General features: G+C 41.8%; 3 protein-coding genes across 4 annotated transcripts in view; all 3 read left to right on the top strand.

The window, feature by feature from the left end:
• The first annotated feature begins 1,198 nt into the window (after window positions 1–1,198).
• Window positions 1,199–2,440, top strand: LOC134565788 (ADP-ribosylation factor 1-like 2). The gene has a single exon (XM_063425438.1). The coding sequence runs from the start codon at window positions 1,476–1,478 to the stop codon at window positions 2,043–2,045; it is 570 nt and encodes a 189-aa protein (XP_063281508.1). The 5' UTR covers window positions 1,199–1,475; the 3' UTR covers window positions 2,046–2,440.
• An 8,950-nt stretch (window positions 2,441–11,390) lies between these two features.
• Window positions 11,391–12,525, top strand: LOC134565789 (uncharacterized). Its single transcript, XM_063425439.1, has one exon. The coding sequence runs from the start codon at window positions 11,668–11,670 to the stop codon at window positions 12,235–12,237; it is 570 nt and encodes a 189-aa protein (XP_063281509.1). The 5' UTR covers window positions 11,391–11,667; the 3' UTR covers window positions 12,238–12,525.
• An 8,856-nt stretch (window positions 12,526–21,381) lies between these two features.
• LOC134614844 (collagen alpha-1(XVIII) chain-like) overlaps window positions 21,382–24,437 on the top strand; it is a 39,948-nt gene continuing 36,892 nt past the window's right edge. The window contains exons 1-2 of one of the 2 annotated variants that reach the window (XM_063459067.1): window positions 21,382–21,610; window positions 22,565–22,938. In XM_063459067.1, the coding sequence (XP_063315137.1) occupies window positions 21,454–21,610; window positions 22,565–22,938 (531 nt within the window). In that variant the 5' untranslated portion in view covers window positions 21,382–21,453. The remainder of the gene's footprint in view (window positions 21,611–22,564; window positions 22,939–24,437) is intronic. The other variant, XM_063459068.1, reaches the window with a different exon arrangement.

Raw genomic sequence — 24,437 nt, forward strand, 5'->3', positions numbered from 1 at the left:
AGTTTTAACTATTACTATTTATGTGACATCACAACAAAATAATGCCACCTACAGCAGAATGCACTAGATCTGGCCTTTAAAGCAAGCACTCCTGCCACTAATTCATTAGCAAGTAAATTGTCATAGTTTCCTTCCACAGATATGTTCAGTTGTACATAGAGATTCCTTTTCGGGCAAAACTGCAATTCGGACGGATTGGGTGCAGATCAGGTGATCGGAAGAAATTCTGTTTTCTGTACAGCCACCAAACCCCCAGAATCTTGGGAAAAGTGACACACCTGACCCTGAATAAGCTTGTTTTCATTTGTAATTTGGAATGCCATTCCTGGCAAAACAATATAAAGCACACTCTTGGGTACACAGAAGCGACCACAAGGCAAAGAGTAGTAGCCAGAAAGGTTTAATGAAGGTCCAAAAATAATGACATAATTTGAATTAAAATAATGGTGTTGTTTGATTGAGACAGTTTGGCTCAGTGTCAATTTATGACTCAGGTCTTGGAATGTATAAATAAAGCGTTTAGAATAGATGCTGTGCATCCAAAATGATGCAGGATGGACACACAGTGTCAACATGCACAGCAGATTGATGCCTAGCAGATCCGGATAACTTGGCACTGTGTAGCTTCCATTTTATGCTCTAACAAGTTTTACAGTGTATCATTATAAATTGTAACTGTGATAGTGGTGTTTACACAGTGCTTTCTTAGTGTCATTTTAGCTCGTTTGAGCAGGGTCCTCTACAATCTATCGTTCCTGTAAGTTTTATTTTTTTTTCTATTTATAGTTACATTCCCCCCCGCCTTATAATATTGTAAAGCGCTACGGAATCTGCTGGCGCTATATAAATGCCAATAATAATAATAATATTAAATAGGAATACTAAATCAGAATATGAGGCACTGCTTTTTAAAATCACGCATTTTGGCAGTTCCGTAACAGCAGGACTCTCGTGGCAATTGCATTTAGTTGCATTCGAAGACTAGCATTGTCTTCGAATGCAGCTAAATGCAATTGCCATGCAGATAGCAAAATAAATTAAAAGAATATATTATTGTATATGCCCTAGTATTCTGAAATCAAATATCCTTCTGTTCTAATTGGGAAAAGAAAGGTTATTTTTTTATCTTTGTAAAGAATGTTTCAGTGCAATAAAGTTATTGTATTCTGGGCCCAGAGTCACCCTCTGTCTGCTGAGGTCACTTCCTGTGCTGCTGTCAGAATTGTCGATGTCAAAACACTTCATCGAGGAATCCTCCAACAGAGCACAGAGTGACAGAGCAATGAGCAAATTCCATTCTGATAGTGTTCACTGGTTGCCAGGTAACCATAAGGTGCAGCCAAGAAAGATGAGCCTGTTCAGTCCCTGCTCCCGTATATATAGCAGGGCAGCATGCACAACACAAACAAAGCTACAGACAAACACTACAAGCAGATCTGCAGAGACAGAATCCGGAGAGAACATCCACTACAGAAATGGGTAATTTCCTGAGCAGTCTCTATCAAGCTCTTATGAACTTCAATGGAACCAAGGCTCGTATCCTCATGTTGGGTCTCGATGCAGCTGGGAAGACCACAGTTCTTTACAAGCTGAAGCTGAATGAAACTGTGTGCACTATTCCTACAATTGGATTCAATGTGGAAACGGTTGAGCCCATTCGTAACGTGTCCTTCACTGTCTGGGATGTTGGTGGCCAAGAAAAGATCAGAGCCCTGTGGAAGCATTACTTTGTTAACACAGATGGACTGGTCTTTGTGGTAGACAGTGCTGACTGGGAGAGATTTCCTGAGGCAAAGAGTGAGCTGGAAGCCATTTTTGAGAATCATGAAATGAGAGGGGTCCCATTTTTGGTGATGGCCAATAAGCAGGACCTTCCAGGTGCCAGGAGACCAACGGACGTAGCTGAGGCACTGGGACTGATGAAAATGCAAGGTCACAAGTGGCATGTCCAGGGATGCTGTGCAGCAACAGGGGATGGACTGGTGGAGGGGCTGGAAATCCTCACGAACATGGTGAAAGAATTCCAAAAGAGCAGGCCATACTGAGCTCATGGCCAAAGACCATCTTATCTGACTTGAGTGCATACTCATTGCAAAACTCAGCTCTGCATTATGGCAAGAAGCACAAGATGTGAGTAAATGCACATAATTGACTGGTGGGCTCAGTGGCAATTTAAAAAAAGTGCAAAAACATAAAGCATTGACTTTTCAGCTCATACTGACTTTTCTAACTGCTGAAGAACTACAGCGAAAGGTGATGGAAGGGGAACTGGAACTCGCTAACTGATGGTCATCCTTTGGATTTAATTTTAAAAGTCTTAATTGGCAGAACCTTTTGCCAGTTTTTTAGTAGAATAAAGCAAAAATTGAATGATTCTATAAAATATGCATGGCGATGTTATACTATCTGCCTTATTTTCCAAGTAATGTTCTATTAAATTTTATTATTTTACAAATAAAATCTATTTATTTTTCCACAAAACTAAAATGCGTGTCTGTGAATGAATGGCATGTAGTATTCAATAGTTCATAAATGTTGTTAGCATGTTTCCATGAGAAAAGTTGTAGAGTCTTATTAAAATATAAAAAGTTTTTTATAAACTTGTTTTAGTCAAATAACTTCATATCTGTAAATGTTTAACAAGGTAGAAAAAATATATATCTAACCGTGTTTCAACAAATCAGTTGTCAATTCACTGTTTAGTGAACTGAACCCTAACTCAACTGCAGTACTGCAGATGGCCAGAGAGGGCACCTCACAGAGAATAAATCCATGTTAAGAATTATTCACTAACAGGGGAACCATCAGGGAGGTACAGGAAATTCCTGCCTTGCCTATCCCCCGTATTATAACTGTATACATAAATCTATACGGCTACATGGAATAAGACAATACTTGCATTTAATTTGCATTACTATGGGCATTTAACTGATGCTGGATGTTCTGATGCAGAGCGTGAGGACGGCCAGCATTAGTTGGTGCCCAAAAGTTGCCTACAAAGCAGGAAGTACCTCTAGTGGCTGTCTGACAGCCAGTAGAGGCAGTCTTAGTCTTGCAATGTAATTACTGAAGTTTTTTGAAAACTGCAATGATTTATATTGCAGGACTAAGAGGGAAAGAGACATTGATTGCACCCTGACCATTTTAATGAGCCGAAGTGGCCTGGGTGCCTATAGTGTCCCTTTAAATTTAGTACTGGAGTACATGGTATGTGTAACGGATCACCTTCCGTTGACGGATGCTCCTAGCGCTTCCTGAGGACTCCACGCACTGCAGATGACACCACAACCACCGCAGACTCCACAACCGCCGTAGCTTAACTGGAGCCGCACCGTCTTCCTTCCACCCTGAATGAACCTCCAGCATTCAGGACCGTGTGGGAAAGACCTCTCCTCCAAGGAGAGCGTAACAGGATCAAGCTCTCAAAAGAGCTAAGTGATTAAAGCTCCAGGGAATATGCAGAGCATAGCAATCCCCAGTGTGATATAGCAGTTCCCTCCAATAACGAGACAAGGCTACGTATTAAGGGTCAAGAAGAACTCTGGTTTAATGACAGGGACTCTGCTTTTATGCAGTGCTCCCCTGCAAGGGAGGCGCCCACAGGCAATTAGGTATTAACCAATCACATATCGGTTACATCCCACAGATTCCCTCCCCTCTGCTTGGGAGATAATTGAGTTTCCTACTGTATCTACTCAATTATCTCCAAGCTAAAACTTATACATTTTATACATTTCTATAACTTCTAAAATATACATGTCACAAACATAAAACATACATTTTCATAATCAATCCATTGAGGGGAACAACATATTAAAAAAATGGCACGAATCAGACCAGGGGTTCAAAAGTATTTTTAAAAACCCACTGCCAGCATGGCTTTCCGGCCCAAACCAGTTTCAGAGTCTTCTATCCTGGAGATAATTGAGAAGTAATCCAATTATCTCCAAGGACAGAGGCAAAACTCCATTAGCCACATGGCAGACAAAGTACAATAAAAGACATAAAAATACATACTGTTACATTTATCACATAGAACATACACATTCTACCTATCCCCAGATAGCTTAGATCTGAGCGCACATTATTACCGGATGGCGCTCAGATCACATACATACAGTTCAATCGCCATGGAGCCAAAGTCTTTCATACACGAGACACGTCTTTCAGTATACGACTGGGCTCCATGGCATAGCTATCTGGGGTAGCATGGCTTTAACAGTCCGCAGAAAGGCACAAATAAACCTTTCGGCAGGGAAAATAACAGGTTTGAACTGCAGGGCCATAGTCGCAGGGCAGGAGGCTAGCAATAAGTCCTCTCCAATGCCCAGTGGCAAATGGCAGTTTGTCACATATATCCCCTTTGGGGGGAAGACTAACCAGGCACCTGACCTTCTTTCGGTCAGTGCCTCCGTTAGTCGATCCACCAACCCACAATAAACCAGTGCCATAGCAGCCCCCCACAACAACAAAGTGCAAGAGTAGCCCACCCACAAGAAAGAGTTACTACACCTGGGGTGGTGGGTAGCTTGTCCATGTCCAGGTGCCTCACCATGGCTGTGCAGGAGACTGGTAGACTGCCTTGGTGGGTTGCTGAGTGGGCATAGACCAGCGGTACTCTGCCCTGGTGCCAGCGCTACCACGGAAGTAGCCTGGTTGGAGCCTGGTTGTGGGAGGGGGAGACCGACTGTCTCCCCTCTGGATACACCGCTCTGTGGCTGGGGGACAGGACCGAGCGTCCTTACCCCTTGTGCTGCAAGTACAGAGACTACGGTCCCATCTGCACCGTTGGGGGGTGTAACATCTCCCCTTGGGGGGTTAGGCTGCCGCTGGAGAGAGGGTGTAACAAGCTCCTCTCTCTGAACTGTAAACTGCCGCTGGGGAGAGGGGGTAGCAGGCTCCTCTCCCTGACAATCTCTCTGCTGGTGGAGAGGGGGACCAACCCTTTCAATATTTTGTCCTGCTGCTGGGGTGCGAGACTGATGGTCTCTGCTCCCTGCAGGACACTCTGCCGCTGGGGAGGAAGGACGGCACCTTCAGCTCCCTGGGGTACACACTGCCGCTGGGGAGGAAGGACGACACCTTCAGCTCCCTGGAAAACACACTGCCACTGGGGAGGAAGGACGGCACCTTCAGCTCCCTGGGGTACACATTGCCGCTGGGGAGGAAGGACGGCACCTTCAGCTCCCTGGGGTACACACTGCCGCTGGGGAGGAAGGACTGCACCTTCAGCTCCCTGGGGTACACACTGCCGCTGGGGAGGAAGGACAGCACCTTCAGTTCCCTGGGGTACACACTGCCGCTGGGGAGGAAGGACGCCACCTTCAGCTCCCTGCGATACACACTGCCGCTGGGGAGGAAGGACGGCACCTTCAGCTCCCTGGGATACACACTGCCGCTGGGGAGGAAGGACGGCACCTTCAGCTCCCTGGGACACACACTGCCGCTGGGGAGGAAGGACAACACCTTCAGCTCCCTGGGGTACTCACTGCCGCTGGGGAGGAAGGACGACACCTTCAGCTCCCTGGGACACACACTGCCGCTGGGGAGGAAGGACGGCACCTTCAGCTCCCTGGGGTACACACTGCCGCTGGGGAGGAAGGACGGCACCTACAGCTCCCTGGGATACACACTGCCGCTGGGGAGGAAGGAAGGTACCTTCAGCTCCCTGGGGTACACACCGCTGCTGAAGACTATATCCATATCCTCAACCTCCACAGTTGTCGCTCAAATACCATTGCCGCACTGTTCTCAGCACTCAACTGGCGCATTACTTTGGAGACCACCTCCTTTGAAAGGTCTGGGCCATAGCAGACCAACCACCTCTTTACCTCCTCAATGTAAGCGTCGTATTATTTTGAGGTGCTCTTCGCAGGGCTCTCTCCATGTCTGCTCCATGCTGCCGTAGGTAGGGACGCTGCGCAGTGGCTAGCGTTGCCCTCAATTTGTAACCCCAAACATTACCAGTGTCTCTGAGCTGCTTCTCCTCGCACTAGGACGCCATCCCATCGCTGCCACCAATGTAACAGCTACCCTGGTAGTGAGAGGGTATCAGCCGTTGTAGACGTCCTTTTTACCGGCAAGTCGCTGTGTAGTAATAGAGTTGGTATAATCCCATACAAAGATCCAGGGGGAGAGTCAGGTTCAGCTGTAAAAAGGCCTTGTCTCGTTCTTGGAAGGGGATTTTACTGCATTATTACCTTGCCTTTTTACAGCTGAACCTGACTCTCCCCTTGGATCTTTGTATGGGATTATACCAACTCTATTACTACACAGCGACTTGCTGGGAAAAAGGACGTCTCCAACGGCTGATACCCTCTCACTACCAGGGTAGCCGTTACAGTGTGTCTTCTAAGCCTTAAAGCGTTAGGAGTACAATACAAACACATATTTCTAAAGCTTTAGTGTCACTGTCCCAATTTAACAGTAGCCCCCACCCCTGTTGGCCATATTAAATAACACAAATGTTTTGCAAATGCTTCCTGATTGTGGCTTGCCTCTCTGCCTCCCCCAACATCATGATGGAGGCATGGCCTCCTCCACCAATGTCCAATTTAATGCTCCTGACAGCGGATTGGGGACCAGGATGCTAATGCACGGTGCGTGCCATAAGGGCATCACAGCTTCCCTGCAGGAAAGTATTGAATCAATTTGATTTCATTTGTGGAAGGTCTTCTAGTGGCTGTCAGTCTGACAGCCACTAGAGAAGGATTTAATCCGACAATGTAAACATTTACGATTTTGAAAAACTGCTATGTTTAACATTGCAGCATTACACAATGCTGCAAGACCACTGCACCCAAGACACTTCCTTGAGATGAAGTGGCCAGAGTGATTTAATGATTCTTTAAGAGGACTTAAACCAAGGATTGAAGGGATCTTGTAGTGCCAGGAATAGAAAGCTGTATTCCTGGCACCATCGCTCCCCCTGCCTCCCCCTTCCCTGGTAAATAAAGGGTTGAAAACCCCTTTACTTACTTACCTTATCCCATTGCCGGTCGACGCTCCGACCATTCCTCCGTCCCGCGATGAGAGGATTCTAATGCTCATGCGTGGCGAATGCTGTGTGCACATTAGACCTCCTCATAGGGGCATTGCTGTTTCCACTATTTCCCGTTTACCGTATTTCATGCAGTATTACTTGGCACCTTAGATACTATTAACTTTATTTTTGCACCATGGCACCTCGATCATACTACTAGTTATTTGGTCACTTTTTATTCGCCCAATTATTTTATTACAGGAACGGGTGGGATGACGAGCATTGCACAATAGGTTAGGGTTTGCTTTAGGGGTAATGGGAGCCCACGAAGGCATAATAGGGAAAGTTATTTGCTATCTTCCATTTCCCTCTGTTTTGTCCCCCCCCCCATGCTACCGTTCGATCACCCCCCTATTTTTCCACCCCATTCAGTACCCGTTATGATTTAAAGCTCTCTCCTTACCATCAGCAGAAGATTCAGCTACATCTCATTTATAACGCTTACTAATTATCAAATAGTAACATTCACAATGAGCAGAAGTTGCTATTGATACAATTACATTGATTACTGGATATATGCCTATTTGCATCTTTATACCTAACACTCAATATAAGTTATCTACAATAACCCATTGAGATAAACTAGGATCATTGTGCTGAAGGTAATGTAATTTTACATCTTTACCACTAAAGATATTTGTTTAAAGGGACACTCCAGGCACCCAGACCACTTCTGCCCCTTGGAGTGGTCTGGGTGCCAACTCCCACTACCCTTAACCCTGCAACTGTAATTATTGCAGTTTTTTATAAACTGCAATAATTACCTTGCAGGGTTAACTCCACCTCTAGTGGCTGTCTACTAGAAGGCCACTAGAGGGCACTTTCTGCTTCATAGCAAAGATTTTCTTTGCTAGAATGTCGCTGGACGTCCTCATGCTGTGTGAGGACCTCCAGCGTCGCCTAATTCCCCATAGGAAAGCATTTAAAAGCATTTTCCACGCTTTCCTATGGGGAGACCTATTGCGCGTGCGCGGCATTGCCGCGCATGCGCATTAGGTTTCCTCAGCCGGTGGGCGGGATCAGTCTCGCCCACCGGCTGACGTTATTACTGGGAGGAGCGACGCCGACCCGAAACCACCACCGAGGGACATCGGCGGGGTCTCAGGTAAGTGACCTGAAGGGGTTTTGATCCCTTCAGCTACCTGGGATGGGAGGTGGGAGGGAGAGGGTACCTGCAGTGTCAGGAAAACTGATTGTTTTCCTGGCACTGGAGTTTTCCTTTAATCTTTTTCAGGTGCCTAGTACATCTATAGTACATCTATTTTATATAAAGAACTAAGTATGTGCCTACTAACAATAATTTAAAAACCGTCATCCTGTATAACAATACAGGCTACTGACCTCAGTATACCAATTATATTGATTCTACTTAGAATTTATATGGGGCACTTACTACTTTAGCTGCATTAGTGGAACAGCCTTAGTTGTTTTAACCAATTTATGTTTTGTGTTTTTGTTCATAGTACTATTATTTCAGTTTTGTAGTCTGTTCCACTTGCCCCAATTGGGACTTTTTAAAATAAATCAGTGTATTGAATAAAAGTTACGTTTTATTATAGGTCTGACTCTACCCTTTTAGTATTCAATTTTTCAACACCAGGTGGTGCATCCTCCATTCCGTCTCTTGTTTGCTTATCTGGTTCTCCTCATAAAATAAAGTTAAATCAAGAAAATTAATTTCGCTCTTATTCCACTCTGCAGGAAATTTTAGATTATGTTCGTTATGATTCAAGTAATTAACAAAATCCTGAAATACAGAAGAAGGCCCCTTCCAATTAATAGTAACGTCATCTATATAATGCCACCAGAGCACCAGACTTGCCCTCCAGTCATGGCAAGACCACACAAATAAATCTTCCCACTTCCTCATGTAGGTATTGGCATAACTGGGGGGGAAACCTGGTGCCCATGGCGTTCCTCGTGACTTGTAAATAAAAATGTCCATTAAAGAAAAAATAATTATGTTCTAATATAAATTTAACCAAAATCAAAATAAAATCCCTCAAATTGTAAGGGAGATTAAGATCCTGACTCAAATAGTGGTTAATGGCTTCCAGGCCCAAGTTGTTACTAATAACGGTGTATAGAGATGAGACATCGAGTGTGGCCCAGCTATAATATGGATCTCACTAAATGTTCTCAATCGATATTTAGTGTCTTTGATATACTATAACGCCTCCTGTGCGTATTTTTTGTAAAAAGGAATCCAATGCAAATGTTGACAGGTTGGCCAGAATTGAATCCACACCACTAAAGATGGGGCATCCTGGGGGGTTAAATAAACGTTTGTGAATCTTAGGTAAAAGATTAAATATTGGAATAATGGGATATTTTCCGGAAAAAAAATCAAAGTTTTTTGAGAAATGGGGTCATTGAGCTTAGCTGTGTCCAATATAATCTCTAATTCCATATTGAACTTATTTGTAGGATCATTTCAGAGTACAGTGTAAGTATTTTGATCTCCCAAAAGGTTTGATGATTCTTTCAAATAATAATCCATAGACATAATGACGATACTTCCCCTCTGCCTCTCTAATGACTATGTCATCCCTTTTCATTAGTTGTTCCAAACTTAATTGTTCTTTTTTTAGTAAGGTTGTAAATATCTCCGGCCTCTCCTCCGACGTCAGAACACCGCGAGCGCCATGTGAGCATTAGACATTTAATGCTTTCCTATGGGGGATTTGAAGATGCTGGACATTCTCATGCAAAGCATAGGGACAAGTAAAACTCAACTGTGTGGTGTATACACTCACCCCAGTCAAATGGTGGAGCGCTATAAGCTAAAACACTTACCCTTAAAACAAACAGAAGTGTGGCCTAAAATTAATAAACGCACATATAGTGCAATATGACCAATACTTTATGTGAATAGTGATGTAATTTGATACACTCACGTTAGACAGAGCCTAATAGGAAACTCCTAGTGCAATATGCAAATTCAATAAAGTGCAGAATACAGAATATTGCAAACTGCTCACCTTATATAGAGCCTATGGTACCTGGATCTAAGTATGCAGACCCTTGTGTGTCCACATGAAGGATCAAAAATAGTACTATTTATTACAATATATAAAAAAGTAATAAACAACTAAACATGTATTTAAACAAAATTTAAATCAATATAGAATTCTCCAGCAGTCCTCCCCAAAAAAGTTTTGACGGTAATCGGCGGATCATACCGATTAGAATTTTTTGTTTTGAGAAATAACACACATACATTCAAATAAGCAGTAATATACCATACCACCCAACTATCCCTGTTTTGGAAAGACAGTCTCTAATTTAGGCCCAAATTCCTTTCCAGCTTTAGTATCCTAATGCCCCTCTTTTCTAAAAGCCTCATATTGATGATATTGTTACAACAAAGCTCCATAGCAATTATTTTCACAGTAATTTGTCTTAAAACTCCAATAAATATGTTTAGAAATTAGTCTTTGTAAATAAGATACAGTGTTCTTGTTCAAAATTACATTTTAGCTGCATAAATTGTTATTGATAAGTCACCTAACATTTATTCCGAACACCCCCACTCAAATAGCTAAAATTAAAGTGTCCCTCTGTCCATTTGAAATGTTAGAAGGTATGACATACATAGATAAACATTTATGTTCACTCATTCATACACATTCATATACACACATACATACACAGACAGACAGACACATTGATATACATACACACAAACTCATAGACACCATACTTCCCTAGTGTCCCTATTTTGGGCACAAATCTATCTGTCCCTCTTTTCTTTCCAAATGTCCCTCTTTTCTCGGAGCACTATAGTGCTGGTGGTGTGTCTGACTGCATAACAGAGTTCCACAGCAATAATGCTCACAGTAAGTTGTCTTTAAAATGCAATAAAAGAAATCTGTTTAGAAATCAATATGTGTAAATAAGATACAATGTTCTAAAATATATTTTAGTTGCATAAATAGTTTTTAGTAAGTGACCTAAAACTTATTTAGAACATCCCCCTGGCCATGGACACCCCCTCTCCCTTAAAGTGTACTCATTTGAAATGTTGCGGAGGTATGCAGATACCTAACGTAAAGAAAAAAATACTCACTGTTTTAAGTGCAGATACATATACACAAACACACATTGATAAACACACACTGACTTATATAAATACACACATATTTATATACACACTTTTCACAATTTTTATTTTATTCAAGTATTTTGGGGGAAGGTCTTGGGGGGGGGGGCGTGTGGTCACAGTAAGATTCACCTTGCCTCTTTTTTCTTTCCTTGAGAAGGGCAGCTGAAGCATCTTTGTACAAATTGTTTTAGTATAATAAAGTTATTGTATTCTGGGCCCGGCGTCACCCTCTCTCTGCTGAGGTCACTTCCTGTGCTGCTGTCAGCAGTGTCGATGTCAAAACACTTCATCGAGGAATCCTCCAACAGAGCACAGAGTGACAGAGCAATGAGGAAATTCCATTCACAGAGTGTTCACTGGTTGCCAGGTAACCATAAGGTGCAGCCAAGAAAGATGAGCCTGTACAGCCACTACTCCTGTATATATAGCAGAGCAGCATGCATGACACAAACAAAGCTACAGCCAAACACTACAAGAAGATCTCCAGAGACAGAATCCAGAGAGAACATCCACTACAGCTATGGGTAACTTCCTAAGCAGTCTCCATCAAGCTCTTATGAACTTTGGTAGCACCAAGGCTCGTATCCTCATGTTGGGTCTCGATGCAGCTGGGAAGACCACAATTCTTTACAAGCTGAAGCTGAATGAAACTGTCTGCACTATTCCTACAATTGGATTCAATGTGGAGACAGTTGAGCTCTCTCGTAATGTGTCCTTCACTGTCTGGGATGTTGGTGGCCAACAGAAGATCAGAGACCTGTGGAAGCATTACTTTGTTAACACAGATGGACTTATCTTTGTGGTAGACAGTGCTGACTGGGAGAGGTTTCCTGAGGCAAAGAGTGAGCTTGAAGCCATTTTTGAGAATCATGAAATGAGAGGGGTCCCATTTTTGGTGATGGCCAACAAGCAGGACCTTCCAGGTGCCAGGCAAACAATGGATGTAGCCGAGGCGCTGGGACTGATGAAGACACAGGATCACCAGTGGCATGTCCAGGGATGCTGTGCATCAACAGGGGAAGGACTGGTAGAGGGTCTGGAGATCCTCACCAATATGGTGAAACAATTCCAGAAGAAGAAGCCATACTGAGCTGGGAGTCAACGAGAATCTTATCTGACTTGATTGCATGCTCATTGCAAAACTCTGTATCTTGGCAAACCGCATGAAATGTAAATCAATGTCTGTTGACTGCAATGGATAGAACATGAGTGACAACCGCATTGAAGATCTGATTTTCAGTTCACGTGGATTCACGTGTATTTCAATACAGAAGAACTAAAATTCGAAGTGATGGAGGGGGAGATATTGTAAAATCTCCAAAGTATGCTTTGCTTTTTGAGTAATCTTTCTTCGAACATCTAATTGACCTCATACCAGACTAAAGCAAAATAAAAAAGCATGATTCTATATACTGTGTATAATTACAATGTAATGTCTATCTTATTTTCCAAGTATTGATGCAATATTACTAATTGTTCATTTTACAAATAAAATCTAAAAAAAAATTCTACAAAAAAAAATAGCTTTTTAAGTTGCTTTTTCCGATGTATTTAAGTGTAGGACGTGTTATTTAAAAATCCATCTCACAGTTGACTACTGCAAAAAAATGTATCCAAAAAATGTATCCTGGCATTATAGCGGTTAAAGGACCACTATAGTGCCAGGAAAACAAACTTGTTTTCCTAGCACTATAGTGTTAATAGGTCCCCCCCACCCTCATGGCCCTCTTCCCGCTGGGCTCCAGTGGGAGGAAGGGGTTAAAGGCTTACCTTTCTCCAGCGCCGGGCTCCCTCGGTGCTGGGGACTCTCCTCCCTCTTCTGCCAAATGCGCATTCGCGACAAGAGCCGTGCGCGCATTCAGTCAGTCCATAGGAAAGCATTCTCAATGCTTTTTCCTTTGGACGCTGGTGTCTTCTCACTGTGAAAATCACAGTGAGAAACGCGGAAGCGCCTCTAGCGGCTGTCAATGAGACAGCCACTAGAGGCTGGATTAACCCTTATGTAAACATAGCAGTTTCTCTGAAACTGTTATGTTTACAGCAGGCAGGATTAACCCTAGAGGGACCTGGCACCCAGACCACTTAATTGAGCTGAAGTGGTGTGGGTGCCTATAGTGGTACTTTAGGAAAATCGCAATGTGAGCCATTGTCAATTTCACTGTTCCATAAATATACCCCTCACACAATTGCAATACTGCTGATGACCAGAGAGGGCACATCTATATAATTGCTATTAGTAAAGTCTAAGAAGAAGAAGACAAATAAAAATTCACAGCAAAAAGTGAATTTTTATTTGTCCTCTTCTTCAAGCAGGAAAACATAGATTGTTAATGAAGTACTCTAGGTAACAATTAGTGTTTTAACAGTCAAACTGTGAAAAGGCTTTCTGTCAATTTTTGCTTGGCTTACGGTAGATTCTTTGATCTACCACTTAAGACAATAAGCAGGCAACATAAACACGGGGCTCAGAAAGTGTGTCCTTCTAGAGAAAAGAACAGGTTTACCTCTCATACACATACAACCTGCATACATGCCAGCTGTCCCAGATCTGGAAGGACAGTCCTGAATTTAGCTCTTTGCACTTCTGGTTTAGAGTATTTTTCTATGGTCCTCCTAAAATGCAATGCAAGCATGTTATTAAAATCAGGACACCTGATTACTAAAACATCAAGACATCTGGTGTGGGCGGGCAGGAAATCATTCACTAAAAGATTTTTTTTTACATACTGTAAATGGCATAAATTATGGCAAAGCTTTATAATGTACTGATCAATACAAGTAGGCAATTTGCAATAGGACACCAATGATCGGTAGAATGAGAGACTTTATTAATAACATGTATATAGCGCCAACATACTCCACAGTTCTTTGCAATTATTTAAATGAGATGGAAAGAAGGCCCTGCTCAAACTAGCTTGCAATCTATGAGAATTTGAGGTGGACAGGTTTATAGCATTAGGTGTTTTGCTCAAGGACACTTAATGGTAAGGGCAGCGCAAATAATTACTGAATATATTAAATTGGTCTTCATGGAAACCCCATCACCACATGATTTATCTTCATTTGTTGAACCTTTATCTGCATTGTTTTTATCTGCAAACATTGTAGGCAAATGAAAGGAATTAAAATCACCTGTAAGCAAACCTGGGCTGGCCATCGGGCAAATTTCCTGTGGGTTGCAAACCAATGGCCACGAGCCAAAAACACACAGGGAAAATTAAAGGAGCACTATAGGGTCATCAACACAAACATATATTTCTGACCCTATAGTGTTAAAACCACCATCTAGTCCCCCTGGCCCCCTCTTGCCTCCATAAATATAGTCAAATCTTACTTGTATTCAAGCCTGAAGCTGCTGGTTTTGTCTCTGTTTGCCTCAGAACAGCAAGCTGCCTGCTGACATCATCAGAAGTGTTGTCCTTATCCAATCACAATGCTTCCCCATAGGATTGGCTGAGACTGTGACGGAGGCAGATCAGGGGCAGAGCCAGCACAAGTCAAACACAGCCCTGGCCAATCAGCATCTCAGCTTTGAATGAATTGAATCAATGAGGAAAGTTCAGTGCCTGCATGCCGAGGGAGGAGATACTGAATGTTGTGATTCAAACTAGGCAAGACTGAGATAGCAGCTCTAGCGGCTATCTAAGGAGTGGCCAGTGAAGTTATCACTAGGCTGTAATGTAAACACTGCATTTTCTATGAAAAGACAGTGTTTACAGCAAAATACCTGAAGTGAATGATTATACTCACCAAAATAAATGCAAAGAGCTGTAGTTGTTCTGGTGACTATAGTGTCCCTTTAAAGCAATGCAGGCCCAAAGATGGAACTGTTATACCCCAACACTCCTAGGGGCCTAGAGAGTTTGAGCATGAATTGTTCCCGCAAGTGTATCAAAGTGTTGCACCGAGTTACTATGGAAACTCTTTGATACTCTCTGCAGTGGTAGACTGGAGAGAGCAATATGTGTGGTCTGCACCTGGAGGAGGTGCAGATCCCATGTTCCACATACTAGGTAGCAGGGAAAAGCATGTCCCTCTCCTTGAGCAAAGGTTGGCAAGAGTAATGGGTGAATTACATAATTAATAATGTTTTTTAATAACTTACCTTTACACACACACTAAAGCCAAAACATACTGCAGCACAGTTCTTGTCACCCATACACTTCCTATAGCCCGTATCCTCCCACACACTACAGCCCTAAACCTCCAACCAACCCCCTCTCCACCAAAGACTCTACAGCCTCTACCCCCCACACACACAACGGACCCTATGCCTCAACACACGTTGCAGACCGTAATCCCCTCACAAACACTATACAGTCTTTACCCCCCACACATACTTCCAGGGCCAGCTTCCAGGGCCGGTGCAACGATAAGGATGCAGTCAAGAGAGGGATGGCGTTAAAGTGTATTATTAAGGGACATATTTGTCCATAAATTGGAATTTCATTTCAGCATGCATAGTCAGGGCTGCCCATACTCTGAAACCTACTGAAGCACATGTCTATGGGCTGGAATAGGATGTAATCCCTCTTAACTGCTGCAGAGCTAACCACATCTTGCTCTAAAAGAGCGACACCTAGTGGCGATTAACGAAGTAGAAATTAGCATTGAACTGGTATTTCCGGTGAAAGCAACAAGTGACCCATAAGCAGCATGACAAAAAGCAATGCCCACAAATTAATCTAAACATGAACAATAAAAAAAAAAAATATGATTAACCAGCAATCACGCTGCATGAAAAACACGTCCAACAGAGAATACACATTTAAGAATGGAAACTCATTTGTCTTCTACACCCTTTGTAACTGTGCGCCCAAATTATCTTTTTGCAAATATATGTCTGTTAGTGCACCTATTGTACAGCTGCAGACTTTGTTGGCGCTTTATAAATAATAATAATAATTAGTAGAAGAGTAAGAAGATGAAGAGGACAAAAAGAATAAAGGAGGTAGTAGCACAAAAACTAGACGAATTAAATGATATGTAAATAAAGATATACACGGCAGCAAAACTAGTGCTGTTATAGTCTGTGGCCTGCAGGCTGGTGGGGGGTGGGGGGGGGCTTATAGGGTGTTCCATGCACTTAGGACCACCCGACGGTTATCGCTAAACACTGGTGTATCTGCAGTCTGGGAGGAAGTGACAGACGGTCACTTACTCCAAGCTACAGGGATAGCCGGGCAATAGAGAGTAGAAGGTGGGAGGGAACTGAGAGAGAAGGAGGCAGCTCCAGAGAAGAAGGAGGGAGCCAGCACCAGACACTCAGCCAGCAGCTAGACACCAGGCATGTCACCCTCCTGCACACAAAAGGTATGTAAACATGAGGGAGACTAAAAATATAAAAAATTATGTGTGTGTCATGGCATGTGTATTTGTCAATGTGTGTATCAATGTGTGTGTGCCTATGTGTCAGGCAGAGTGTGTTAGGTTGTGTTTCTGTGCGTCAGGGGGTGTGTATGTGTCAGTGTGTGTTTCTGTGCGTCAGTGTGTGTGTGTGTATCTTTGTGTGTATCTGAATGTGTGTATGTGTCAGTGTGTATCTGAGGGTGTTTATGTGTCAATGTGCATGTAGATCTCTTTACGTGTGTAAGTATATGGTAGGTTATATATGTATATGTGCATACACCCCAGTAATCAAACGCCAACACTTACATGCAAACACCGCCCTTCATTAATACTCCAAATTTATATACAAATGCATCCCTTCATTCAAACACCAACACTACACACACATGCACACCTACATTTAAAAGCCAATGCTACATACACCCTCTGCAATCAAACACAAACATTACACACAAACACACACCTGTATTAAAAAGCCCAAAGCCCAAATCCAAGCCTTTTGTGTACATAGAAAAAGTCTTAGATCTTTGAGTTCAGCTCATGAAAAATGGGGGAAAAAACAAAAGTGTTGAGTTAATAATTTTGTTCAGTGTAATAGAGCTATAGATGAGCTCAAATCAATCAGCATATTGAGATAATATTCCTGCTTACGGATATAAAGTGGTGATCCTCGAAAGCAGGAGATGGATAATTAAACAAGAAGAAAACAAAAAAACAGTATAGTGCATTATATAAAATTACAATGAAATAAAGAAACATAAAAAATGGCCACTCACATACTTTTATATATAGCTTTTTAAAAGCACAAATGTAGCAGCATAAAGTGGTGTAATCCCCGCTTCTGGATATGTTTCTAGTAGATGTCTACAGTGGTTAAGCACCCATAAAAGTATCCTAATTACAATGTATTGAGCAATGTATTAGATGGTATTATTCCAACCAAGGATATAAAGGAGACCAGGAGTATCTGCCAAAGAAATCCAGTGGACAGTCAGGAAAAAGCACAATCCATGAGTTATTATTACACTGTGTGCAGAATTATTAGGCAAATGAGTATTTTGACCACATCATCCTCTTTATGCATGTTGTCTTACTCCAAGCTGTATAGGCTCGAAAGCCTACTACCAATTAAGCATATTAGGTGATGTGCATCTCTGTAATGAGAAGGGGTGTGGTCTAATGACATCAACACCCTATATCAGGTGTACATAATTATTAGGCAACCTCCTTTCCTTTGGCAAAATGGGTCAAAAGAAGGACTTGACAGGCTCAGAAAAGTAAAAAATAGTGAGATATCTTGCAGAGGGATGCAGTACTCTTAAAATTGCAAAGCTTCTGAAGCGTGATCATCAAACAATCAAGCGTTTCATTCAAAATAGTCAACAGGGTCGCAAGAAGCGTGTGGAGAAACCAAGGCGCAAAATAACTGCCCATGAACTGAGAAAAGTCAAGCGTGCAGCTGCCAAGATGTCACTTGCCACCAGTTTGGCCATATTTCAGAGCTGCAACATCTGGAGCCCAAAAGCACAAGGTGTGCAATACTCAGAGACATGGCCAAGGTAAGAAAGGCTGAAAGACGACCACCACTGAACAAGACACACAAGCTGAAACGTCAAGACTGATTTTTCTAAGGTTTTATGGACTGATGAAATGAGAGTGAGTCTTGATGGGCCAGATGGATGGGCCCGTGGCTGGATTGGTAAAGGGCAGAGAGCTCCAGTCCGACTCAGACGCCAGCAAGGTGGAGGTGGAGTACTGGTTTGGGCTGGTATCATCAAAGATGAGCTTGTGGGGCCTTTTCGGGTTGAGGATGGAGTCAAGCTCAACTCCCAGTTTCTGGAAGACACCTTCTTCAAGCAGTGGTACAGGAAGAAGTCTGCATCCTTCAAGAAAAACATGATTTTCATGCAGGACAATGCTCCATCACACGCGTCCAAGTACTCCACAGCGTGGCTGGCAAGAAAGGGTATAAAAGAAGAAAATCTAATGACATGGCCTCCTTGTTCACCTGATCTGAACCCCATTGAGAACCTGTGGTCCAACATCAAATGTCAGATTTACAAGGAGGGAAACCAGTACACTTCTCTGAACAGTGTCTGGGAGGCTGTGGTTGCTTCTGCACGCAATGTGGATGGTGAACAGATCAAAACACTGACAGAATCCATGGATGGCAGGCTTTTGAGTGTCCTTGCAAAGAAAGGTGGCTATATTGGTCACTGATTTGTTTTTGTTATGTTTTTGAATGTCAGAAATGTATATTTGTGAATGTTGAGATGTTATATTGGTTTCACTGGTAAAAATAAATAATTGAAATGGGTATATATTTGTTTTTTGTTAAGTTGCCTAATAATTATGCACAGTAATAGTCACCTGCACACACATATATCCCCATAAAATAGCTATAACTAAAAACAAACTAAAAACTACTTCCAGAAATATTCAGCTTTGATATTAATGAGTTTTTTGGGTTCATTGAGAACATGGTTGTTGTTCAATAATAAAATTAATCCTCAAAAATACAACTTGCTTAATAATTCTGCACTCCCTGTAATAAAAAAGCATGTAAAATTTCTTTTAAAAATCTATCAAATCCCCTCGCCTTAGACCCATGGATCTACCTTTTAAATAGAACTATAGAGGGATGGACGAGAAGGGAGCAGAAATTAGTGCGGACGATAACCTTAAGTGCACGCAGAGCTGTAGCAACGGCGTGGTTAGCACCTGGAGGACCGGAGTTCGGAGGGGGTGATTTCTAGGATAAAGGACAGCAGAATCATGGAAGATCTCACTGCTAGGATGAGAGGAACTATAGCGACGTTCAAGAGGGTTTGGGAACCATGGGACAATAGTGTACTGGGCTCTGGGAATGCTTGATGGGATAGATTTATGATTTCAACCGAGATCCGATACAGCCGGATCGAGGTTGGTCTGGAGTTCCATTGCTCGTTCGTCTCCACCCTCCCCCTTCTTCTTTTTCCTCTTCTCCAATCTTACTTTTCTCTTTCTCTCTTATTTTCATGTTCTTCTTCTTGTTACATAACCCTTGGTATACGAGGGTACCTTCTCATATTTTACCTTTTTCTTACTAATATTGTCTCAGTCCTTATGGACATTGTTTTCTTTCCTCGCACAGGCATATGTGTCCTGATGGAGAGCTGGGGATGCCTAAAGTTCCCTCCTATTTGGGTAGAATTAGGGCTCCTGTTCGGGGTACAAGGCCTGATTAGCAATACAACATCGTTGACGAGAGGCAGGTAGTCTAGAATTCCAGAGGTGGCTTACCTTTAGGGTCAATGTTCTAATTTGAGCTCTGGAGGATGTTATATAACATTGTATACTTCTGCACAAGCTTTATCATTGAGCTGACATCGCTATACCTCTTGTAAGCAACAGCAAGGAATTGAAATGATGTAACTATAGAAAAATGAAAATCCTCGATAGGGGCAAGTGGTACGGAATTCATAAAGTGGCTTGTCGTATCTGCTGATATTGATATATTTATATCTCTGTGTGAGTTCTTTTATATTTTGGCTTCTGCGCAAGCCTTCAAGTTGTATAATTCTTGTATTGCCTATCGTGTGCAAAAATAAAGAATTAAAAAAAAAAAAAAAATCTATCAAATCCCCAGCATAGTACCCTGTGATCTTTCCCAAGGGAGCTCCCTAAAATCCAAGGTGTCATTTGAAATCTTTAATGTAAAATTGGTTGCTGCAAAAGGGGGGCTGGGAGGGTATCACAGCTAGATTTAAAATTGTGACCAGAAAATAAACTGGAAAAGTTGCTGTTGAGGGCAAATGTAGGGGAAATGTCACAACTTACTTAAGGACCACAAAAAGGCACCACAAACCATCTCAATAAAGTGGTTTGTGTGCAGTGGTCCTGTCTTTTTACATTGTAGGGTTAAATATGCCTCTAGTGGCTGTCTTCCTTACAGCCACTACAGGTGTTTCTGCTTCAAAAACCATTTGATTTAAGGAGCACGATGTTTAGCTGCACGTGTGTATCTTGTCCACAATTCTTCTCTAAGAGAAGTATTGAGTTGTACAAGATCTCAGAAGACATCAAGAGGCATGCAGAAGAAGGAGGCGAAGGTGGCTGTAGTGGAAGAGTGCCAGTGCTGGAAAAGGGGTAAGTAAAATAGATGTATCTTCACTTTTACACCAGCAGAGGGGGGTAAACAGATGTCAGAATCATATAAGGGAACTTATAGTGTCGAAAAAACTAATGGTATTGTTATTGTTTGGACTATATGTTTCATTTAAAAGTTACTCGCCAGTGCAAGCCATAGTATGCTCAACAGGGGTGAATTTCTACTTGCAAGGGCTAATTTTTATTCAGCCAATGGCTAGTGCAGAGTGGAAATTTTGATATTGATACATATCTGTATATAACTCTATAAAAAGCCAGCACTCAATGATATTCTTATTAAAAGATTACTTTTATTGGTATTCCAAAAATTACATTAAAAAAGTAAAAAAAGTCAGTGTTTCAGTTCTGCATGATAACTTTTCAGGATATACACACACACACACACACACACACTCTGTAACTGAATTCTCATTGTTTTTGTGTGTTTTTAAAACTTTATGCTTGTGGGCTTTAAAGTCAGCTTCTCGTTGATTCTCTAAGTATGTGTGTTTGAAGTTGATGCAACGGTTGACTTCATATCCACATAGTCTTTAACTGTGTCGGCGGAGAAGCATAAATATATACATAGATACATAGACACACACATAAATAAACAGCTATATATAGCTATAGAGGGGAGTGATTTTCTGCATGAGGTGTATGCCATGATTGATGAAGTATGAGCTCAGGGTGTGGGCTGGTTGCAGTCTTGGGAAGATAAGAAATCCAGGTGCCAAAGGTTACAGAGGCCGCAACATTGTGCGGAGACGGGGAACGAGGCTGTTCCATAGTACATGACGGACTTAAAGAGCTAGTTAAAGCACCTGCCATGGCAGGAATGGGCTACAGGAATCTGTTACTGTTACTTTTAATAGTGGAGTGTCTACTCCCACGAGCACAAACACAATGGCTGATTTTTGGGGATCGGAACAAACCTAAAGAGACTACTCCAGCTATGGCCTTAACAATCTCTAGTGAAGACACAGGTATGTGAGGGGCATAGTTTAAGCCTTTACCAGTCCTAATGCACGTTATTTGCCTTTTTTGGATTATCTAGCACAAATCATGTGTTTGTTTTGTCCCATATACCTTTTCCCAGATTGCAGCCTAGAAAACAATATGGTTTCTGGCATGTTCAAAGTAGAAACATAGAAAGGCATTTTGAAAAAGAGTTCTATTTTATGTTCAGATTTGCATTAATGATGAGGAAAAGTAGCAGTATAGACAATGGGCCAGAGCAATTTTAAATTTAGTTAAAACTAAATATAAGGGATGACAAATGTATATATAAATATTACACAGCTCACATTTTAGGCAATAACAAAATTCTTTACTCTAGTCTAGGTTGTATCTAAATCCCACCATGTCTACATTTTCATGTTTACTGTCTACTGATATGTTTACAGTATGTTTGTATGTTCCTCTGTCTCAAATTATGTTTGTATTTTCTTTTCTCCCATTCAATAGAATAGACTCAGTGTGATCTCTTCTTGGTGTAGTTGGCATTCCGATCGTCTATGTTCTCACACTTTATTGAATAATTTAGTATGGTCTCTCAGTGATGGTCTAGGTAAGGGGTCCTCAAACTGTGGCCCTCCAGATGTTGCTCAACTACAACTCCCATGATTCTCTGGCTATCCATGTAATTCAAAGAATCATGGGAGTTGTAGTTCAGCAAGATCTGCAGGGCCACCGTTTGAGGACCCCTGGTCTAGGTGATGGTTACTCATTTCCTTCTATTACACATAGTGCCATCTTCTCTAGCAGGGGTAATGCTGGCAGAGCATCAGGGGAGATGCAGTCCACAACATGTGGAGTGCTAAAGCTGTCTACCTCTGCTCTATACATATACAGTACCTCCCCAGGCTTTCCATACAAGTGAAACATATTAATATATATTATATTAAAGTTACCCCTTCTTGTGTATGCTCCCCTTTCAGACCCAGAATTTGAAGAAGATAGTGACGATATCCTACTAACCAGAGCTCTATTGCCTGAGACCCCAGAACCTCCAGGTATATATGAAGAGTTAGAAGATCTCAAATCCCAAAAAGAAATTTCTACAAAACCGACGACTCAAGATCAACCACATGCAGCAAGAAAGACAACAGTCTCCTCCACACAACATCCTGAAAGAAAAAATAAACTTGATGTTCCAGATGAGGAAATTGTCCACACCATACGAACTTCACACAGACCTCCAGATGTAATACATATCAAAGAGACGACTCCGCTCACTTCTCAGAAACAGACTACCAGTCAGCTCCACTCAACAACAAAAAGACCTCACCAGGATGACCTACTTATAAGCGAGGTAATCTCCTATGAAATAACTCTAATCGGGTAGTCATGTTAAAGTGTCAATAAAAAATTCAATTTCCCTTTAATCTCTGAAAAAAATAACATTTGCCAGTTAGAAATACATTTCTTATTTCTACATTAATCGTGGAGTTAAACATTTATGTGAAAGTAGTGTTTTGGTCTGAGATTTCTGAAGATTATTGATTAATGTTTATAACACATATTTTTGTATACTCTGTGTACAAAGCTTCAGTGAATAGTGTACTTTGCAGCAATACAAGTCTCAGAAATTATCTGTAGGCATGTCCCACGGTCAAAGTCTGGTGGTGATAACCTTCACCTACTCTATGTATTAAAAAAAAAAATCTTGAGTTGCTTAGACTGATAACTGTAAAGTGTAGATTTATAAATGAATGGAGTCCCTCCTATTTACTTAAGAAAAAGCCGTATTTGTTTTACATTTTATAAAGAGCGTTTCTGGGGCAGAGTTCTAGAAATGGGGCACTCACAAAGAACATTCCAATAGTTCCCATAGTGACATATTCATTTATATTGTTTTGCCTTAGAATTGTTCAACAGAGTTTAACCCCTTAAGGACACATGACATGTGTGACATGTCATTATTCCCTTATATTCCAGAAGTTTGGTCCTTAAGGGGTTAAAGGAACACTGACATTATTTTTTAATATCTTAATATAATCTTTTTCATATATATCTTTATAAGATGCTGTCTCATTCATTTCTTGATACGTGTATTTTTTTTTTTTCAAGGAATGATTTTGATTTAATTCTTTTCTTTCTGACAGTCATCTTTATGCAACTTTGGTCAGATTGTTAGTTATTTGACTCAATCCTTATTGCCTGACAGAAAATAGTGAACATAGTGTTGGATATCTGACAATCTGACCATCGGTGCATGAAAATTACTATTTAAACAAAAATGCCTAAAGAAACCACCAGAGGGCGCCAGACACCAGTTAATTAATTATAACATAACAATTACAAATAATTACCAATGGTATATTGTGGCGGTATACCCTCCAGAAGATGGGTTACTACCGCCCCTAGGACGTACCTTCCCAGTTGTGAATATCTCTAGAGTGATTATACCCTCCTGCATAGGTTACCGCTGCCTCACCCAAACACTAGTCGAGACTTAGTGAAGGGTGAATAAACTGTTTTATTAGGTCACTGCACACTGAATTTATACACAGACCCCTAGCATAGGGTCTCCATTCAAAATAACACAAGCCCGCCCAGGCTGGGAGATAAGTGTGTCAGCTCTCGGTTAAACTAATTATCTCCCGGACACAGAAATACTAAAAATAAACAAAAACATATAAAATACAGTAAAACACCCCCACATGTCATACATCCTTGGAAAGGTTTCTCTGGAGCGTCCACTCTGTCCAAAAAGCACCCTGATCGGATCGGTCTAGCCCGAATTAGATTAAAGTCCAGAGTTCAGCAGGACACTGCCAGCCTCCTATCCGGCACAGGGCTCCAGAGTGC

The sequence above is a fragment of the Pelobates fuscus genome, chromosome 6, assembly GCF_036172605.1.
Source record: "Pelobates fuscus isolate aPelFus1 chromosome 6, aPelFus1.pri, whole genome shotgun sequence".
Lineage (NCBI taxonomy): Eukaryota > Metazoa > Chordata > Amphibia > Anura > Pelobatidae > Pelobates > Pelobates fuscus.